The 20030-nt window shown below is 49.1% G+C and overlaps 1 protein-coding gene across 1 annotated transcript in view; it reads left to right on the top strand.

Moving 5' to 3' along the window:
• Positions 1–1674: 1674 nt before the first annotated feature.
• LOC124043935 (DENN domain-containing protein 2A-like) overlaps positions 1675–20030 on the top strand; it is a 29331-nt gene continuing 10975 nt past the window's right edge. Inside the window, exons 1-12 of the mRNA XM_046363140.1 lie at positions 1675–1776; positions 6503–6525; positions 6798–6884; positions 8722–9350; positions 9502–9744; positions 10502–10514; positions 11531–11655; positions 13175–13293; positions 13480–13677; positions 14153–14246; positions 14684–14734; positions 14874–15061. Of these exons, the coding sequence (XP_046219096.1) occupies positions 1675–1776; positions 6503–6525; positions 6798–6884; positions 8722–9350; positions 9502–9744; positions 10502–10514; positions 11531–11655; positions 13175–13293; positions 13480–13677; positions 14153–14246; positions 14684–14734; positions 14874–15061 (1872 nt within the window). The remainder of the gene's footprint in view (positions 1777–6502; positions 6526–6797; positions 6885–8721; positions 9351–9501; positions 9745–10501; positions 10515–11530; positions 11656–13174; positions 13294–13479; positions 13678–14152; positions 14247–14683; positions 14735–14873; positions 15062–20030) is intronic.

Raw genomic sequence — 20030 nt, forward strand, 5'->3', positions numbered from 1 at the left:
AAAGAGGATTTGGATCCTAGCTGTTCTCAGTAGAGCAGGCTTGGATCACTTAATATAGTGGTAGCTAGCTGTTCTCAGTAGAGCAGGCTTGGCTCATTTAATATAGTGGTAGGTAACTAGCTAGCTGTTCTCAGTAGAGCAGGCTTGGCTCATTTAATATAGTGGTAGGTAACTAGCTAGCTGTTCTCAGTAGAGCAGGCTTGGCTCATTTAATATAGTGGTAGGTAACTAGCTAGCTGTTCTCAGTAGAGCAGGCTTGGCTCATTTAATATAGTGGTAGCTAGCTAGCTGTTCTCAGTAAAGCAGGCTTGGATTATTTTAATATAGTGTTGCTAGCTAGCTGTTCTCAGTAAAGCAGGCTTCGAGATTAGCTGGCATAGGCCATGGTCAGTGGAGCCAGCAGGGTAATTGGTAGCAGATTGGGTTGAGGGGCAGCACATGTAGGAGTCTCTTCCTGGGAGGAGGAGGGGAAGACTGGTCTGTAGAGGAGGGGATGAAGGGAGTATGGAGGAGTAGTCTGCTGTTGAAATCTGACCCTTCCCAGATGGGTTGAATGGTGATCGTTTACTCCTCTGCCTCCCTCACTGCTCATTGATTCATCTTCTCCTTTTCTTCACTTATATTATTTTGCTCTTCTCTGTTCTGCCGTCTTCTCCCTGATTTGATTCTCACCTCTTCTCGTCTGCTCTCAAGGTTACTCTTTCCATAGTTGAGTTGAGCCCAGTCCAACAACTGTCAACCTCCTTTTTAAAAGTAACCACACCAGTTTCTTAATGAGTTTTTGCTCTGCTTTCCAGACTGCGGTGTCAGTAGCTTCACCCTAAACCCCTGGTTCTGGAGCCTGGTCGTATCACTGCTAGTCTTTAAGCACATCGTTAACATACTAGCCACACCATTTGCAACGTCAGTGGAATGGGTTTCACTGGGAAGAGCAGGAAGGTCCTTACTATTAAATACTTGCTGCGGTTACAGATCGGTGTGCTGTGGGGTTTTCAACCCATTTACAACCTCCGCTCTGACAGGTGGATCGGAGTACGGTTGTTTTCATAAAGACTGGTGCTTCTTGTTTCCGCACTAGAGTAGAACAGTGGACTTACTGTGGTGAAAGGCAGAGCAGAGGAACTGTCAAGAGTTCTCTAGGTTGTTACAGTTTATCTGCCTACACCACAGTGAGGTGGGATGGAGAGGGCACAGGAAGTAGTACACTTAACCCACATCCTGCCATTCACACTTTCTCTGTCTGTATGACTGTCATAAAAAAACACAAGGGCAAACAAGACAAATGTTTGTCATAGTGTTTGCCCAGAACAGTAAGAGGTTTCTGAGTAGCCGTGGTAACCCTGTGGTCATGCACCATAATTACTGTATATCCTGTGAGGTTTGCAATTGGGGACCCATTGTGGTCATATTTAATTCATTCCTACAGTCCTTTGTGGGGTAGACTGTACAAACCCTTGTCTTGGAAGCAACTACTTACAGTTGTATACAAACCACACAATAACAAGAAATTCTATACTTGGGTGTGAAAAATGCATGACAATACATGTCAAGGTTATTTTTAGATTGGATTGATACAATTAATTGTTTGTGGTATCCCCTTGAGTTCCTGTCTCATTCTGTGGCTAACCCCGTTTTTGTTTCTGTCTGCTGTCCATCCTTTCCCTACGGCTAACAATGGAGGAAGAGGGGCAGGGCGACTCGGCTGAGCAGAGGCACGCCATGCTAGGGGGGAGTCCCGCTGGGCCTGGACGGGACGTGGGCAGCAAGGCGGCCCCTGTGTGTCTACTCGTTCTGGGTTCCCATGGGTCGCCTGATAGGGATGTTTACTACATCCAGTGAAGAAATGCAGAGACTGTTGGCGCTAGGGGATGATTGCAAGGGAGAGAGTGAGAAAGTGAGCACGGGAGAGAGATGGTGAGCGAGAGGGAAACGGGTGATAAAATAAGAGAGAGGAGGAAGGACCGGGAGCGAAGTCCAGAGGCCTGTTGCACACGCAGTCGACCTGCTTGGCTGCTAGCCAGACACCCTGCTATGGAATCAGCATGGGAAAGAGGCTGGGACCCAGGACAGGCAGTGGAGGGAAGAGACAGAGGGAGAGAAAGAGAGAGACTTACTGCTGAGCCTAGATAATATTCCATTGTTCATTTGCCAAACCCTCCTTCCCTCCATACAGCCTTAATGTCTCCCCCACCCCACCCCCCTCTTCTTTCTCATGAATCTTTGTCAGACTGAAGCAGGTCAAGTCAGCATGTGAGCAGGTGAAATCCCTAGCACATAATTTGAACCGGCACATTGTTTCATATCTGGCCGGGGTCCCTACAACATCCTGCAGCAGGGCTGACAACAAATTGGCTTCGCATTACCTCTGGCATACCCTGGAAGTTCCTTCAGAGTAAAAATAAATTCCTCCATCTCTCTCTCCCTCCAGCTCTCATCATATTGCTCTCCAACAGCAACGGAAAAGGGAGGGAGAGAGTCTGCGAAGTTCGCTGTTCCGCAGAGAGCGTGCTAAATGTGAAGTGGTGCATTCAATTGATTGCAGACTAGACTTTAGCATTTGTTAAAGCAAACCTCACCATGTGGGGATAGACACGGCTCTACACTTAGCCATACAGGGAGAGCGAGAAATTTAATCGGAGCATCCTGCACTTAAGTTCTCTGCCACAGTTTTGAGCAGCTCTCTCCATCTGCTGCTTTGCTACCTTTCTGAAGGACTGTAGTCCTTTCTCCTTGGGCATGAAGTAGCAATTTGAGTTTAACCACTTGTGGCGAATTATCATCCTGTACAATCACTCTTTGGTGTAGCGTCCCTTCTTGCTAGCTGTGATATCTGGGGCCGCCGTGGGCGACTTGTCCTTTCTTAGGTATGTGGAAATGACTTAGCGCTCCCCCATTCCGGAGGCTCCCTGAGAAGACGGGTGATGTCATGTCTTTCTGAGAAGCAGCTGTGAGGAGCGGCTTGCAGGCCTCCACAGCTCAGAGACCTGCAACACTTCACAACAGCAGGACTTATCACTGACAGTACTACTGATAACACTACTGACATTCAGGACTTCACATTGACAACAGAACTGACACTGATAATACCAGGTCTAAAGCAGAAGAGGCTGGTGGGAGGAGCTATAGGATGGGCTCGTTGTAATGGCTGGAATGGAATTCATTGAACGGAGGCCAACATGGGGGTTCCATATGTTTGAGTTTGATAGCATTCCATTAATTACATTCCAGTCTTTACAATGAGCCTATAGCTCCTCCCACCAGCCTCCTCTGGTCTAAACTCTGACAACACCATGGACCTCAGCACTGACAACACCGATGACCACACAGGACCTCTGCACTGACAACACCGATGACCACACAGGACCTCTGCACTGACAACACCGATGACCACACAGGACCTCGGCACTGACAACACCAATGACCACACAGGACCTCGGCACTGACAACACCAATGACCACACAGGACCTCGGCACTGACAACACCAATGACCACACAGGACCTTGGCACTGACAACACCAATGACCACACATAAAGTCAAATGCTGATTCCGCACCAATAAACACACCACTTAGACTGGTACTGACAAAATTAATGACAAGTCCATGTCTAATTCGCCATGAGGTGCTGGGAGGCTAGGAATGCAGACTCTTATTTAGTCACAGATGCCATGAAAAGCTGAATTCTGAAGTCGACAGTGGATTGTTTGTAGCTGCCCTATTGTTGTGGAATGTCATGGTGCCTCCTCTGGCCTTGCTAGTCTGTTTCCTTGACCCGGCTGTAGCTAGGTTGTGAATCCTGCTTTGTTAGTGTCCTATGTAAAGCAATCCAGGGTCCTTGGGGCTCTGTCAAAGGCTTCCAGGGCCATCAGTGTGGGGCTGCTATTGTCCACAGAGCCCAGCCCCGGACCAGTATCAGGCTCAGTGGTGTGTTTGTGTGGGTTACAGCAGTTTGTCTACAGATCTTTGTGGAACAGGGATTTATAGCATCAACGCAGATGGCCATAGTCCCCCAGCTCCTCCTTTAACACATCTTGTGCTCTTCTGTTCCCTGTCATTTTGACTCGCATGCACCAGTGAATATATCACACACTCTTACAATGCTCAAACATTTATTTATTCCACGCACACTTGAATACATCTTGCACAAACATGCTAAAAAACATGATAACCATGACCCTACTTCCCTATATTTAAATTTGCATACAATCTTCCCTGTCTTACCGTGATACTGTCCACTTTGCAGTTTCCTACTTGGCTCACCCCTGTGTTTATGTAACTGTATCTGTGTCCAAACACCCAGTGACCAGCCATCTGCTGATAGGAATCTCCTGCTGTCCTGTTGGGTTTATTATGCAACTGATGGGGCCCTGATGCCCTGCTGCTGACCCTTTGGCTAAAGCTCACTCACCCTCTCTCTCTCTCACACACACGTTATGCTTTGGTCTTCTTGCAGGGCCAGGGGTTTACTGATGTGTTTTGATGACAAGGTCTGGGCATTATCAGTCAGTCCTATCCATCTTCAGTCCTATCTATTCCCTCTCACACATCAACAGTCCCAAACCCTTCTGAACAATGCTCATTCCCATAGTTCCTCTGCCGCAGCGTGCATCCGCTGTCACACCAATCAGATGTCAGAGAGCAAAGGTCAGTGGGGTCACATTTCCCTGTGATGTTTTTATTGGCTGGAGCAGATGGCGTCCCTTGGCCACATCATTGTGGAGGTTGTCATCTCTCCCTTCCTGGGTCAGGGTTAACGGCTGCCAGGGACAAAGAGGTGGCTAAGCTAAGGCCCTATGTCTCTCTCTCGCGCTCTCTCCAATGGAGTTAGTTACCCTAGTAACGGCTTGGTCCCAATAAAACTCCCTGGCAGCGCTGTCAGGTTTACAACTTTACTAGATATGGATTCATTGGCTGTCACATTGAGTTAAAGGCATATGGAGCTGTAGTGCTAGGCTTTGTGATTCATTCGGAAACCTGGAGCCTGTAATGGTCAGTCAGTTACACTCAACAATGACGTGTTCCTCAGTTTGAGTTGTGGGACTGAGTCCACAGAACACGTTCAACTGTGGAGAACGCAGTGTCTCAGTGAGGCAGTCGGCGTTCCATCACAGAACTCCTAGAACAGCACTTTGCTTTCACCCTGGGGCTCCCAAAAATGAATGACAGCTGAAAGCCTCAACCTCTTTCACTGCGTAGCGTTATTCTTGTATTACAATTCACAAGATCCACTTTCCTTCCCTCTTTTTATCTCACTCCATTTGCTCTCTCCTTTCCTTCCACTCCCTCACTTTTCCCTCGGTGATGCGCAGAAGGGGAGAGGGGGATGGAGGAGTAGAGACAGGAATAGAGACGGACAGATAAAATGCACTTGGTCACGGTAAGGGGTTTGTCAGCCAAGAGCATCATTTCTCCAGTGTCAAGTTATACTTAAACACTGAAGTGGAAAAAAACAACCCGTGAGCTGTGCAGTTTCAAAACGCTGGACGAACCCCCTGGGCCAACTACACAGTTGACTCCGCCAAGGAAGAGTTCAGCAAGTCAACAACTTTTGTAATTCAGCCAAATTGGGACATTTTCTTCAATGACTTGTTCAGCTACTCTGTGGATAGCAATGTATGGCATATTGCCCGACTGGGCAGGCATTCCCTGCGTCCTGAGGGCTGGGGTGAGGGGTTGCAGCAGGGTTAGCTAATGTGTGCTTATTGGGGCGTTTGTTGGAGTGGGCAGTGCTCAGGAAATGTTTAAAGGCTCATGGATGCCCTGGAGCCCTCTAGCACATCTGGGTGAGGTCACACGTACATTCCCCCATCTGTTGCTTCTGGGAACTGCTTTGTCTAGCTATGTGTATGTGTGTGAGTGGGACGTGTGCGTCTGAGTAACTGCTAACAGGCGTTTGCCCAGATACGTCCGCTGATGCTAACACCTGAGCCAAATCATGCCAGGACGCTTGACCAGTGTTTATTGGCCTGGTCGCTGAGTGTTTGTCAAGTCTGCGTCCCAATTGGCACCATATTCCCTATATAGTGCACTACCTTTGACTATGTTTTTAGCATAATAAAGTACAGAGGAAAATGTCAGCTGGGGAATAGGAGGGGTGCCACGATTGATGGAGGGTAACACAGTAAACAAAATGCTTCAGCACTGCTCTTTGGCAAGTTCCAGGTTTTCTTGGAGAGGTAGTTAGTCCGTGAAGAGGATCGATTGTGTGATCTGTTTTCAAGTGAAAAAACGTTGCTCTCAAGTTGAACTGAATACTGCTTCTTTTGTGTTGGAATGTTGCTGATGTTTTCCTAATAGGCCTTAATTGCATTACGGTAAGCTACATGAATGGAAAACACTGCAAATTCCCCCGTGCCACATGGACTGTCCTCTGTTAACTTCTGTGGGTTCAACATCATTTAAAGCATCATTTACAAGTGTATCCTCCAATTACTAATCAAGTAGCGATCTGCAGTTTGGGGAAATTCCTCACAACCCGTGAGGTCTGTTCCTCTTTCTGCAGTTTGGGGAGATTCCTCACAACCCGTGAGGTCTGTTCCTCTTTCTGCAGTTTTGATTTACAGGCGTTTTCAAGGCTCACAGAACTCCGATGGAGGCTTAAAACCACCAGTATATAGCATACCTATTAGCCTGCCTGACTCTTAGTATTTACCTCTATCTCTGTGTGACAGTCCGACTCCAGCCTTTTGCTCCATGAGGAGAATAAGTCCTCCACAAATGATCTCCTCTAACAGACCCATAGCAATCTAATTCTACTACCTGTATACTATTGTCTGACTGTCTTTCTGTCATTCCAGGATGCCAGCTGCTAGCACAATGACAGGTGGGACGGCCCTGCGATTCTGTACCAACACTGACAACTGTGTCTACCAATCAGTCAACGGGTTTGTATTGCACTACTTCCTGTCTACATTTTACAGTCCACTCCACGGAACCCCTTAGAAATAGGCAGAGGGCAACGGTGGCAGGCAAACTGTCCCATGTGGTGCTCCCACAATGGAGGGCCGGCTGGGCAGAGGTTGCCATCTGCCAGCTGGATACTGTTACTGGTCACCCTGTTGTCACTAGTGGTGAGTAAAGCCCTATAGCCCTGTGAGCTCCCCACTGTGGTAACATTTTAACCAACGGACCTTCCTGACATGGCAGTGCATTCAAATGCATACCTGTGCCTTTGTAGACCCAACTACTGGTCATTATCTCTTGTTAATGTCAAGTCCTTTCTTTCCTTGTTTTGAATCCCCACCCCTCTTTGGCATGTAAAGCTATTGATTTCACAACTTGAAGAAATACCAACATACCTGGAAAAAGCCCAAGCAACAGATCTACCCCCCCCCCCACCAATTAGACTCTTCACCCACTTCAACTCGTTCCCCTTATCTCTTCCCGTCTCCTCATGCTCTGTTAGCTCAGCTGGCCAGAGATGGTTGTTGTAAACCTCTTCCGGCCCCATACCGCCCCCTCCACCCCCACCGTCCTACTCCCTTCATCTGTGGGTGAGATACAGACTTCCCTTAGTACCCTGCTGTTGTCCAGGCTCTCTTTTAGGAAACAGGCCTTTCCCTGCTTTTAGCCAGGCTCTCTTTTAGGAAACAGGAATTTCCCTGCTTTTAGTCAGGCTCTCTTTATGAAACAGGCCTTTCCCTGCTTTTAGTCAGGCTCTCTTTATGAAACAGGCCTTTCCCTGCTTTTAGTCAGGCTCTCTTTAGGAAACAGGCCTTTCCCTGCTTTTAGTCAGGCTCTCTTTATGAAACAGGCCTTTCCCTGCCAAGAAGAAGAAGAACCCTATTGATCCCCTTCTGCATCCCATCACTCCCTCTGTCTGTTCCTTTCCCCTCCCACTTTTTCTTGGCTTTGCAGTTTGACCTAGCTAGTTCTTCTCCTCTGCGGCTTCATAAAAACTTCAGCCTCAACTGAAGGGAGAGGCATACATTTTCTTAACATCTGAGGGATCGTTGTTGCAGGTGCATGGTAACAGTTGATTGAGATGAGATAAAAGAAGAACCCCGCACACTGCTCTTTATTGAGCTTTACATATCGGCCTCAAGGCCTTCCTCAGAGCTTTTAAAACCAAGATAATTTGCATGTTTTTCCCAATTACTCTTCTATCTTGCTCATTACAACATTTTTTTAAGGGAGCGAAGGGAAGTTGTACTGGCCGTTTCTTTTAGGTTTCCCTCAAGATTGCTGATTTCTCCATTTTCCTATATACAATAAAGCAATGTCATCAAAAGTTGCAGTCAGAGGTTGTGTTTCCTCTGTTTGTTTTAAAACCAAATAATTTGATGAACTGGCCTTGATCCAACATGGAGTCAGTAAGTGGGTCAGCTTTAGTTTAGAAAAGATGCACGTCTGCTCTCTGCCGCCTCTCTCCTGGCTGTGTACACTTTCATCCCTCCCAGAAATGGTTGTTGCTTGTGAACTTTGACCTCGTGTTCAAACAGTCACGACCCAGTCATTGTGCAGAAATGCATATTGAAGTTCGACAAGGTTGTTTTATGAGAAATCCTTATTATTTACACCATCAAATCAAGTGGCAGTTATTTTATATCTGAAGAGCCTAGACAATTTAGGAATTTTTAAACGTACTTACAGAGATATTATGTGGATATCCAGAATTGAGCTCGATGATTAGTGCTTTGTCTACACCTGTTTTTGTCTGGGATGGGTTTGGCACTGCTATCCCTAATCTGTGTGCGTATGTGTTCCTATGCATGTGTGCAGGCTCCAGTGTTGCGGCTTGAAGGTTGGGGAGGCTCCGTCTGCGGTCCCCCAGCGGCCAGACGTGGTGTGTGGGGACAGGGACACCTCCAAGCAGCCCTTCTCCCCCCTGGTCTCCACTGTAGACGGGCCAGACACCACTGACACCATCCTGGCTCACAGAAGAGCCACCTCGGACCCCCAGACCACCATGGAGCACGGACTGGTCGGCTGCAGCAAACTCAACAAGACCCCGGCGGGTCTGAAGACCAGCGCCAGCATCCGGGACAAGATCTCCCAATGGGAGGGGAAAAAGGAGACCCTCCCTACCACCCAAGTGGTTGGAAGTGGTCCATGTCTGCTGACCACAGTGCACAAGGAACCAGAGTCTGTGAGAAAGGAGATCTCTGAGGACCACAGGCCGGACAGTAAGAGGTTGGTCAGTTGGGAGAGGCAGGACTCTGGGAAGGAGCATGCAGGAAAGCTGGGGGATTTATGGCCAAAGTCACCTGAGGGCCCCACTACCAAGGGGGACCGAGAGGTGATACTGGATAGAGGACCCCTCAGAGGCAGTAGTAAACTCACAGAGACAGCCAAGGAAAATAAGTCAGTTTTGACTCACATTAAGAAACTGGAGCAGGCCATGAAAGAGGGTCCCACCAATCCCTCCTTGGTGTTGCCTGGGAACTATTTCTGCCCTCCTTCCGAGGAGCCGGAGGAGGCAGAGAGGAGGGGGGAACGAGCCCATATTTGGGACACTGGACGTTATGGGGTCAATGCCTGTAGGGTCATCGTGGCGGTCAGGTGACACTGAGAATGTGTACACTGAGCCTGGCACTGCCAGTCCCTCCATCAACCCCTTACCTAAACCCCAGCGAACATTCCAGCACCACACCCCTCCCAGCACCCCAGCCTCAGGACTGAGCCTGGGCAAGGGGAGACGTGACCTGCCCCCTCTGCCCTCCATCCCCCCGCCTCCCCTACCCACCTGCCCCCCCGCCAGCAGTCTGCAGGAGACCCTGGGCAGACCGAACCAGAGACAGCAGTAACAGGTAAGAGGCAGAGATCAGACGGAGATGAAATTAGACAATATGGGAGGAAATACAGCACCCTCCGATACAGATTCATTCATTGCCACATCAAAGATTGGCGGTGTTGTCTTTTGGTACAGCAGTCTTTCCCTGTGCATGTTTTACCCTAACCGCATACTTCATCCGATAATCCAGTGCAGCATCTCATTCTGCACATCTGCACTGAATCAGAGGGGGCGATGTCATTCTGCTAATCATAGCATTCTAGAGGGTGAGGTCATTGGTTGAAGCTGTGGATTGTACACATGGAACATGAACCTTGCCAAGAGACTCCTGGCAGGAAACAATAACATGTTGCACTGTGTTTTTGTGGTTGATTGGTCCTTGGAATATCAAGGGCTTATGGTGGAGTCATTTTTATAGCCCTTACGTGGCATTGATTTTACTTTTCATTTTCACCGATGAAGTGTGAGGCTATAAAGAGACGACGTTCATCTAAGGCTTCCAAAAGCACAGTACGTGTTTTGAAGTATAGAATTAAAGAAAACCCCTGTCTGGACTCAAGTGTTTGCATGTTTCTATTGTTGATTTCTTTAGTAGACTGCATTTTCGTAAGACTTAGTCTGGCTGTGTAACGTTCCATACCAAATATGGAAGTTTCACACAGCTGAGGTCTGTGTTTCCAAACTCTTTGTGAAGTTGGCCCAAGTTTCAGCCCAGCTAGCACTTAACCCTTTGACACACGCCAACACACGGGTGTGATCATTGTACAGTGGTCCCTGCAGCGTACGCTCAAACCGGTGTGATTAGAATGTCCAGTTTCGATTGAAGCAAACAGTCGGCTTTTGAGCTTTTTTCAAACATTTGGCACAAACACAGTCCTAACAAAGTTATCCTCTGAATTTGGATGCAATGTCCAGCCATGCTGTCGATACTTCTGTGAATAACACAATCATCAAAACCTGAAAAAATGTAGGCTACATTAATCCTAGCGCTAACTGAGGAAAGAGTGACATCACACAAACGGTCATATTTATCCAACTCTCTGCTGACAGAAACAATAATATTAATTAGCTAATAGCAATTTGTCGCATCACAGGTGAGCTCACCATTGGTCAAAATAATTGAGTAAAACACTTTCCAGAAGTCAAAAGAAATCCGACGATGGATAGTTTGTGCACGCCACATGTTTCTTTTTCCGCGTCAACCAAAGAGGAGTTTGGTCTGTTTGTAGACACACCCCCTTCAACATGCATACTCCAGAACGAAGCCATAACCAAATACAACCAAACCAAATACATGTTTCCACAACTTCCAAAGAAACAAATGTGCTAGCTGGGAGAGTGTGCCCAACTGGGGCACTGGTAAAAAAATAGTGCGCTATATATGGAATAGGGTGAGGCTTGTCCAAAATGGCAGTCTTTTGTGGGTTTTACAGAACAATAGTCCTACTGGAAGAGATACTGTCTGTTTCCCACTGGGCCAGACTGTTTGGCAGCAGTGGTGCACACACAGAGATGGGCATTCAGAGCTGGCCAAGAGGAGTATCTGTCAGTCTGCCTACACACCTTTACCATCTGGAGGGCTATGGAGATGGGTAGTTCTAGACTGAAATGCCTTTCTTTGCTTCCTTTACCTCGGTCCCAGAGGTAGAGAGGGAGCATATGCAAACAGTTCATCTTGAATCTTCACCACCAGCCAATACTGTCAAGTCAGATTATTTGTGTTCCTTAACTTAAATCCACTACTTCCACTACCAATGTGTTTCTCCCACCTGGCTGATCCATGTGTCTGTCCTACAGGAAGTCCTATGAGTTTGAGGATCTGCTGCAGTCGTCAGAGAGCAGCAGGGTGGACTGGTACGCTCAGTCCCGACTGGGCCTCCCACGCACTTTATCAGAGGAAAACGTCTACGAGGATATCCTAGGTAACACACCTTCTTCCTGGTCCTACGTATATGTTCCTAACATGGGCTTGATGGCTCAGTTGGTTGGAGCTGTGTTGGTTTGTTTGCAACATCAGAATTTCTGCACGAACCACATATACAGAGTATGTTCTTATACTGTACGTTCCTAACACTGGATAGTGGAAGTGTTTAAGGGTTGACTCGTGTCATGGGCCTTTCTGCTCAGGGGCAACTCGATGCCACAGAGTTCAGGGGCATGTTCAGTAGGTTACACTGTAGCATAACTCAGTGGAAAACAAAGCTATTTTGTTACTGAACACAACCCATGTGTTACTAAGGATTTCTTTTGTGCTTTTTAATTAAGAGGCATGCTGCTTCGGTATTGTTATTTGTAACAATGTGGTTCTCTTACCTACGTTTCTACATTCTGTCTACTGTATTGAACGAACCCCACCTCCAGCCTGTTTAATATCATGTTGGTGTAATGGAGTTTTGTGCGGTCTTAACATTTGTGTGTGTGTGTGTGTGGGGGGGGGGGCACATATTTGTGGCTTAGTCCCCTGGTGCATTTTTGGCAACATTCTCCATAGTTTCTATAGTTTTCTTCGCTCACACACTGAGTATTGGTCGTTACATCTAGGGTATATTCAGGTCCGTGCTTTAGAGCTCAACCATAACAAACAAATGGTGTATTTTATTGCATTTGGGTGCTGCCTATACTTAGTCTGTATTTTCTTAGTGTCTAAGTGGTGTACCTAGAGTGATTTCTAAGACATGGTCTACCGAACCCCCGGCCCCCCATGGGTCAAGTAACTCATGGCTCACTGTAGGAGCAGCTTTAAGTGCCTATGGGAGGAAGAGTTGGAGTTGGAGCTACAGAGAGGGAGGCAAAGGCGGGACAGCAGACTGTCAGAACTGGGTATGAGTGACTCCATTAACCCCCCCCCCCCCCTGAACAGCTAAACACAACCAACTTGAGCTTGCTCTTTCAAATGGACAAAGCAACAACCATCACTCGAGAAATCTCTACCACAGACAGTAGTAGGCCTATAATGATATAGATGTTTGCCAGTGAAATGTGAAAACCAGTATTCTAGCTGATCCCTTGTTTTTCTGAGGGGGAAGAACGGTCTGTCCCGGTCTGACGTCCCCATCCAACAGGTCCATCTGGTAGATGGATCGATAAGGGAGAAGAGACCGGCTCTGGAAAATGGGCCTCACTGTCCCTGTGTGTCTCTCTCTCTCTTATCTGCGTTCACAGCAATGGTTGGAGTTACTGGTGCTGTAGTGTAAACTGCATCTGTGCTAGAGAGGGCAGTTTATCTTGGTGAAATATGATCTTGGTTGCAAGCACTGCTGCTGGCAGGTCTGTACATACACACATCTGGAGCAAAAATATTGGAAATGCAACCAAAATATACTGGCAATGAATTAGAGCACTCGTTTGGGTAGATTGCCGTCCAATTAGAAACGTAGGACATTAAAATCGTGGTTCGATAGCATGTTGCTGAGTTTTTGTGGTGGTCTGTTTCCTTTGCAGACCCTCCGTCAAAGGAGAATCCTTACGAAGATATAGAGTTGAAGAGAAGTTGCCCTGGAAACAAGCGCTCTTTACCCATCTCCTCTCCCTCATCCCTTGTCCCCGACACACCGGCCAAGGTGCATAATGTAGAATGTATTGTCCCTGCTAGTAATGTGCATTGTGCTTCTAGTGAATGTGACCATAGTAATCAACTGCTTGTCGTGATCAGATGTCCACTATACAATTTCAGGGGGAAAAAACAACACATTAATACACATCTCGGCCTCCCGCTCTTCCTCTTCCTCTATTCTGTCTCCCTCCAGCTGTCCTCAAAGCCAGGTTTCTTCAGGCAGAACTCAGAACGCCGCAGCTTCAAGCTCCTGGACCTGCGTAAGAACAACCGGGACACCGGAATCTCCTCGCCCTCCCGCATCAGCCCCCCCTCCACCCCCAGCAGCCCTGACGACACTCCCAGTCTCTCAGGAGACCCCTACAACCGCAGGCGCAGAAAGATCCCAAAGGTAAATGGGGGGCCTACCAGATGCCTAACCTCCCCCATCCTCAGTGATTTACAGGCACAGTCTACTGCTTTGGGGTGCCTGGTGCTCTCAATCGTCCCAGTCTAGTGCCAAGGCATGGCCTGCCTCATGCAGTTGTCTGGGAATAACTTAGACAGGACAGAGACAGTTAAGAGAATGTCCCTAGACAGAACAGTTAATAATTTATTTTGACAATATATTTCCATGGAGAGATAATGTCTCCCAACAAGTGTTGTGTCCAACAACTCTCAGAATAGTACTGTGTGGTTGCTGCCGGTCTGTTAATGCCTCTGCCAGTAATACTGTCGTAATTGCCTTTTTTGGCAAGGCAATGACCAAAGGGCTGTCTAATAAAACAGAAATAGACTGGCACTCAGGTTAACCTATGTAGTGAGAGGGTGATTCTGGGAAGTTACGATGGAGGATTCTATTGTTGTGCTACTTCTCCTCCCTACAGATGGTGCTGAAGATCAACGGCATCTTCGAGTTGAGGAGAGGGAAGAAACGCATGAAGAGGGTGTCTCAGTCTACTGAGTCCAGCTCAGGGAGAGGTGAGGGGAGACCTGCCAGGAACACACCGAGGGGAAGGGGCTCAAGCTGCTTAAAGGCATACCCCTACACTGCTACACCTCTACCCCCTTACGACCCTATCCCACTATTCCCCTAGCCGTTAGTGTCACAGCTGCTTTCGCTACACAGTTTGGACAACACTGCCTCATATCTCCATAAAAGCAACAACACTCCTCCATATGTGTCCACTTAGCTTTATGGGCATGTTTACATTTTTGGTCAGTTGCGTTTGACCCATTTTTCAGATGAACATTTTGTTGTTGCTTAATCAAACACAAATGTGGAAAGAGTTTGTTATTGTGAATGAGTACTATGCCATATGTTGAAATGTTCTGCCTCAAATGTTATTTCACATTATTTACAATGTGGTGGTCACATTCACTCATTATTTTGTTACTTTTGTTTCTCTTTGATGCAGTGACCGATGACAACAGTGAGTCCGAGAGTGACACAGAGGAAAAATTGAAAGGTGAGGACATCCTCAAGACTATCTGTGTGAGCATGTGTGCGTGTACTGAAATGTATAGTGCTCTCTTCTTTCTAGAGGAGGAATGATTGGATGAAATCTGCCATTCCTTTGGATTAAGTGTATTTTAATGATGTGTCAGCTCATAGCCAGCGTCTGTCATCGGTGCAGTCCATGTTGAGGCAGACGGGGCGGTGCCGGACACTGGAAAGGGGCCCTATGGACCTACAGGAGAGGAAGCTGTTTGAGTACTTCATAGTGGTGGCACTTCAGAATACCAAGGCTGGAGCTCCTTATCTACCAGAGGTCACTCAGCAGTTCCCCATCAAGGTAGTCCAAGCTGACAGCTCGTCCTCAACCAACTGGAGTGTTCATGTGTTTATCTTATAAGTGAAAAAACATTTTAAAAATGTGTGTGTGTGATGTAATATCAGACTAGTTTGGAGACACCTACTCATTCAAGGTTTGTCTTTATTTTTACTATTTCTACATTGTAGAATAACAGTGAAGACATAACAACTATGAAATGGCACATATGGAATCATGTAGTAACAAAAGTGTTTGATAATGCGATGCTCCTGGCGGCAGAGAAATCAGGCGCAGGAGAGCGGAAACTGATTTACAACGGTTGTTTAATAACCATAAACCACCGTCAACAGAATAATACAATAAATGCACAAGCACTTCTACAAACATTTACGGCCAAGGACATGGGGGGGAACAGAGGGTTAAATACACAACATGGAATTGAAACCAGGTGTGATGGAAGACGAGACAAAACCAATGGAAAATTAAAAGTGATGGCTAGAAGGTCTGACGTCGAACGGCATCGACACCGGCCTCGGGGACTAGGCGCAGGGCGATCCGGACGAAGACTGAACTCCTGCAGCATTGAAGGGTCCAACACGCCCTCGACCGGAACCCAGCACCTCTCCTCCGGACCGTACCCCTCCCACTCCACGAGATACTGAAGGCCCCTCGTCCCTATGCCTCGAATCCAGTATGGAGTGAACGGAGTAAGCCGGGGCCCCCCTGATGTCCAGAGCGTGCCAGCTCCCACCGGCCTGAGGAGAGACACATGGAACAAGGGGTTAATAGGGTGGAAGCTGTAACCGATAACAAACCTTGCTCACTCTCCTCAGGACATTAACCTCTTACAGCTACCCCCCCCCACTTTTTTCAATTTCCGCCTGAAGACATACCAAATCTAACTGCCTGTAGCTCAGGCCCAGAAGCAAGGATATGCATATTCTTGGTACCATTTGAAAAAACACTTTGTGTAAATATGAATTGAATGTAGGAGAATATAACACAATAGATCTGGTTTAGATAATACAATGAAAAAAAAAACGTTTTTTTCTCTTTATTGTTGTATCGTCATCTTTAAATGGCCCCACAAACCGCGGACCCAGCTTCCGGGCAGGCGGAGGGGCAGGTTTCGGGACGAGAGCCAGACCCGGTCCCCTGGTGCGAACACTGGGGTCTCACTGCGGTGGCGATCCGCATTCTTCTTTTGGCACTTCACGGCCTGCTGAAGGTGGACACGGATGGCTTCCCATGTCTGATCCGCGCGCCTGAACCAGTCATCCACCACAGGAACCTCTGTCTGACTCTGCCAAGGCACCAGAACCAGCTGGTACACCAGTACGCACTGAAAGGGAGAGAGGTTAGTGGAGGAGTGGCGGAGCGAGTTCTGTGCCATCTCGGCCCAGGTCACAAACGCAGCCCACTCCCCCGGCCGGTCCTGGCAATAGGACTGCAGAAACCTACCCACATCCTGGTTCACGCTCTCCACCTGCCCATTACTCTCGGGGTGAAACCCTGAAGTAAGGCTGATCGAGACCCCGAGACATTCCATGAACGCCTTCCAGACCCTAGACGTGAACTGGGGACCCCAATCAGACAAGATATCCTCAGGCACCCCGTAGTGCCGGAAGACGTGTAAACAATGCCTCCACAGTAGGTAGGGCCGTAGGGAGACCGGGCAAAGGGAGGAGGCGACAGGACTTAGAGAAACGATCCACAATGACCAGGATCGCGGTGTTACCCTGTGAGAGTGGACGATCAGTCAGAAAATCCACCAACAGGTGCAACCAAGGCAGCTGTGGAACGGGTAAGGGGTGTAGCTTACCTCTGGGCAGGTGCCTAGGAGCCTTACAATGGGCTCATACCGAGCAGGAGGAAACATAAACCCTCACGTCCTTAGCCAAGGTAGGCCACCAGTACCTCCCGCTCAAACAGCGCACTGTCCGACCGGTCCCAGGATGACCAGAGGAGGGTGACGTGTGGGCCCAATAGATCAACCGGTCATGGGCAACAGACGGGACATAGACGCCCAGCGGGACACTAGACGGGACCGGGCTCTTCACGTAACGTAACGCCTGCTCTATGTCCGTGTCCAGCTCCCACACTATTGGTGCCACCAGGCAGGAGGTGGGGAGTATGGGAGTGGGATCCATGGGCTGCTCCTCTGTCATACACAAAACGGGTGAAAAACATGGCCCACCTTGCCTGGCGAGGGTTCAGTCTCCTCGCTGCCCGGATGTACTCCAGATTGTGGTGGTCAGTCCAGATGAGAAAAGGGTGTCTATCCCCCTCAAGCCAATGTCTCCACGCCTTCAAAGCCTTGACGACAGCCAACAGCTCCCGGTCCCCCACGTCATAGTTCCGCTCTGCTGGGCTGAGCTTCTTCGAGAAGGCACTGGGGCGGAGCTTCGGTGGCGTACCCGAGTGCTGAGAGAGCACGGCTCCTATCCCAGCCTCGGACGCGTCCACCTCCACTATGAACGCCAAAGAGGGATCCGGATGGGCCAGCACGGGAGCCGAGATCAACAGAGCCCTCAGGTGACTCAGCCCTGTCCGCCTCAGCCGACCACTGCAAACGTACCGGGCCCCCCTTCAGCAGTAAGGTAATGGGAGCCGCTACCTGACCTAAACCTTCGGTAGTAGTTGGCAAACTCTAAGAACTGCTGCACCTCCTTTACCGTGGTGGGAGTCGACCAATTACGCACGGCTGAAATGCGGACCCTTTCCATCTCCACCCCTGAGGTCTGGACTTTCCACCGTAGTAGCACCAACGGAAACCTCTAAACACCTCCCCGAGCACTCCCGCAACCACCCTGTGAGAGCCCTCTGTGGCCAAGAAACAGTGGGGTCATGACTAACCAGGGTGGGCCTAGAACCACGGTAAACACAGGAGAGTCAATAAGGAAGACGAATTCTCTCCTTGTGCCCCCTCCCTGCGTCACCATGCCCAGAGGGGCGGTGGACTCCCTGATCAAACCTGACCCTAATGGTTGACTATCTAAGGTGTGAACGGGGAAGGGCACAGTCACGGGAACAAATGGGGATCCCTAAACTATGGGCGAACGATCGATCTATAAAGTTCCCAGCCGCACCTGAATTGACGAGCTCCTTATGCTGGGAATGGGAATGTGGGGAAAAGGGACAGACAAACGTATGAGCAACAGGGCTCTGCGTGAGAATGGTGCAGGCTCACCTGGGGTGACTCCAGAGCGCACTGCCTGCTGCCTCAATCCCCAGAGGAACCAATCCGGGCACTGACCGGCAGTGTGACCTCTGTGGCCACAGATGGTGCACAAGCTGGAACCCCCTCCGGTCTCCCTGCGCACCGAAATTCCCAGCTCCATAGGTATCGGAGAGGGGGTGCAGTGGGATGAAACCACCAGATGAACTCCTCAAACTGATGCAACGCCACATCTCCCTCTCTCCACACGACATTGGCCCACTCCAGGGCTTTCCGGGTGAGGCACGAGACGAGGGCGGACACACTCTCATGACCCGACAGAGCCGGGTGGATGGTGGCCAGGTATAGGTCCAGTTGTAGAAGGAAACCCTGGCAGTTCGCAGCCTTCTCATCGTATTCCTAGGCCAGGGAGAGACGAATCCCACTTGAAACAGGATGAAGAGGGGCGCTCAGTGGAGACCCCGGTTATGCTGGTGGAGGCACTGGAAGAACTCCCTGTCTCTCCCAGCGGTCCATTGCCTGGACAACGAGGTCCATGGCAGTGTCAAGATGTTGGCGTATTGCTGCGTGCTCCCAGACGCGCTCCTCCACCCCTATACCTGGGGTATCTGCTCCTGCTGACTCCATAGTATTGGTCCGTAAATTCTGTAATGCGATGCTACTGGCGGCAGAGAAGTCAGGCACAGGAGAACGGAAACTGATTTACAACGGTTGTGTTTAATAACCATAATCCCCCGTCAACAGAACAATACAATAAATGGGTCAAACAAAACCCGGTAAATACCAGCATACGGTGCACAAGCACTACAACAAACAATTACGGCCAAGTACATGGGGGGAACAGAGCGTTAAATACACATGTAATTGATGTAATTGGAACCATGTGTGATGGAAGACAAGACGACAAAACCAATGGAAAATGAAAAGTGGATCGGCGATGGCTAGAAGGTCGGTGATGTCGACCGCCGAACGCCGCCCGAACAAGGAGAGGGACCAACTTCACTTCTAGTGGTAGCATGAGACGGAGTCTACAACCCACACAAGTGGCTCAGGTAGTGCAGCTCATCCAGGATGGCGCATCAATGCGAGATGTGGCAAGAAGGTTTGCTGTGTCTGTCAGCGTAGTGTCCAGAGCATGGAGGCGCTACCAGGAGACAGGCCAGTACATCAGGAGACGTGGAGGAGGCCGTAGGAGGGCAACAACCCAGCAGCAGGACCGCTACCTCCACCTTTGTGCAAGGAGGAGCACTGCCAGAGCCCTGCAAAATGACCTCCAGCAGGCCACAAATGTGCATGTGTCTGCTCAAATGGTCAGAAATAGACTCCATGAGGGTGGTATGAGGGCCCGATGTTCACAGGTGGGGGTTGTGCTTACAGCCCAACACTGTGCAGGACGTTTGGCATTTGCCAGAGAACACCAAGATTGGCAAATTCACCACTGGCGCCCTATGCTCTTCACAGATGAAAGCAGGTTCACACTGAGCACATGTGACAGTCTGGAGACGCCGTGGAGAACGTTCTGCTGCCTGCAACATCCTCCAGCATGACCATTTTGGCGGTGGGTCAGTCATGGTGTGGGGTGGCATTTCTTTGGGGGGGCCGCACAGCCCTCCATGTGCTCGCCAGAGGTAGCCTGACTGCCATTAGGTAACGAGATGAGATCCTCAGACCCCTTGTGATACCATATGCTGGTGCGGTTGGCCCTGGGTTCCTCCTAATGCAAGACAATGCTAGACCTTATGTGGCTGGAGTGTGTCAGCAGTTCCTGCAAGAGGAAGGCATTGATGCTATGGACTGGTCCGCCCGTTCCCC

The sequence above is a fragment of the Oncorhynchus gorbuscha genome, linkage group LG01, assembly GCF_021184085.1.
Source record: "Oncorhynchus gorbuscha isolate QuinsamMale2020 ecotype Even-year linkage group LG01, OgorEven_v1.0, whole genome shotgun sequence".
In the NCBI taxonomy this organism is placed as follows: domain Eukaryota; kingdom Metazoa; phylum Chordata; class Actinopteri; order Salmoniformes; family Salmonidae; genus Oncorhynchus; species Oncorhynchus gorbuscha.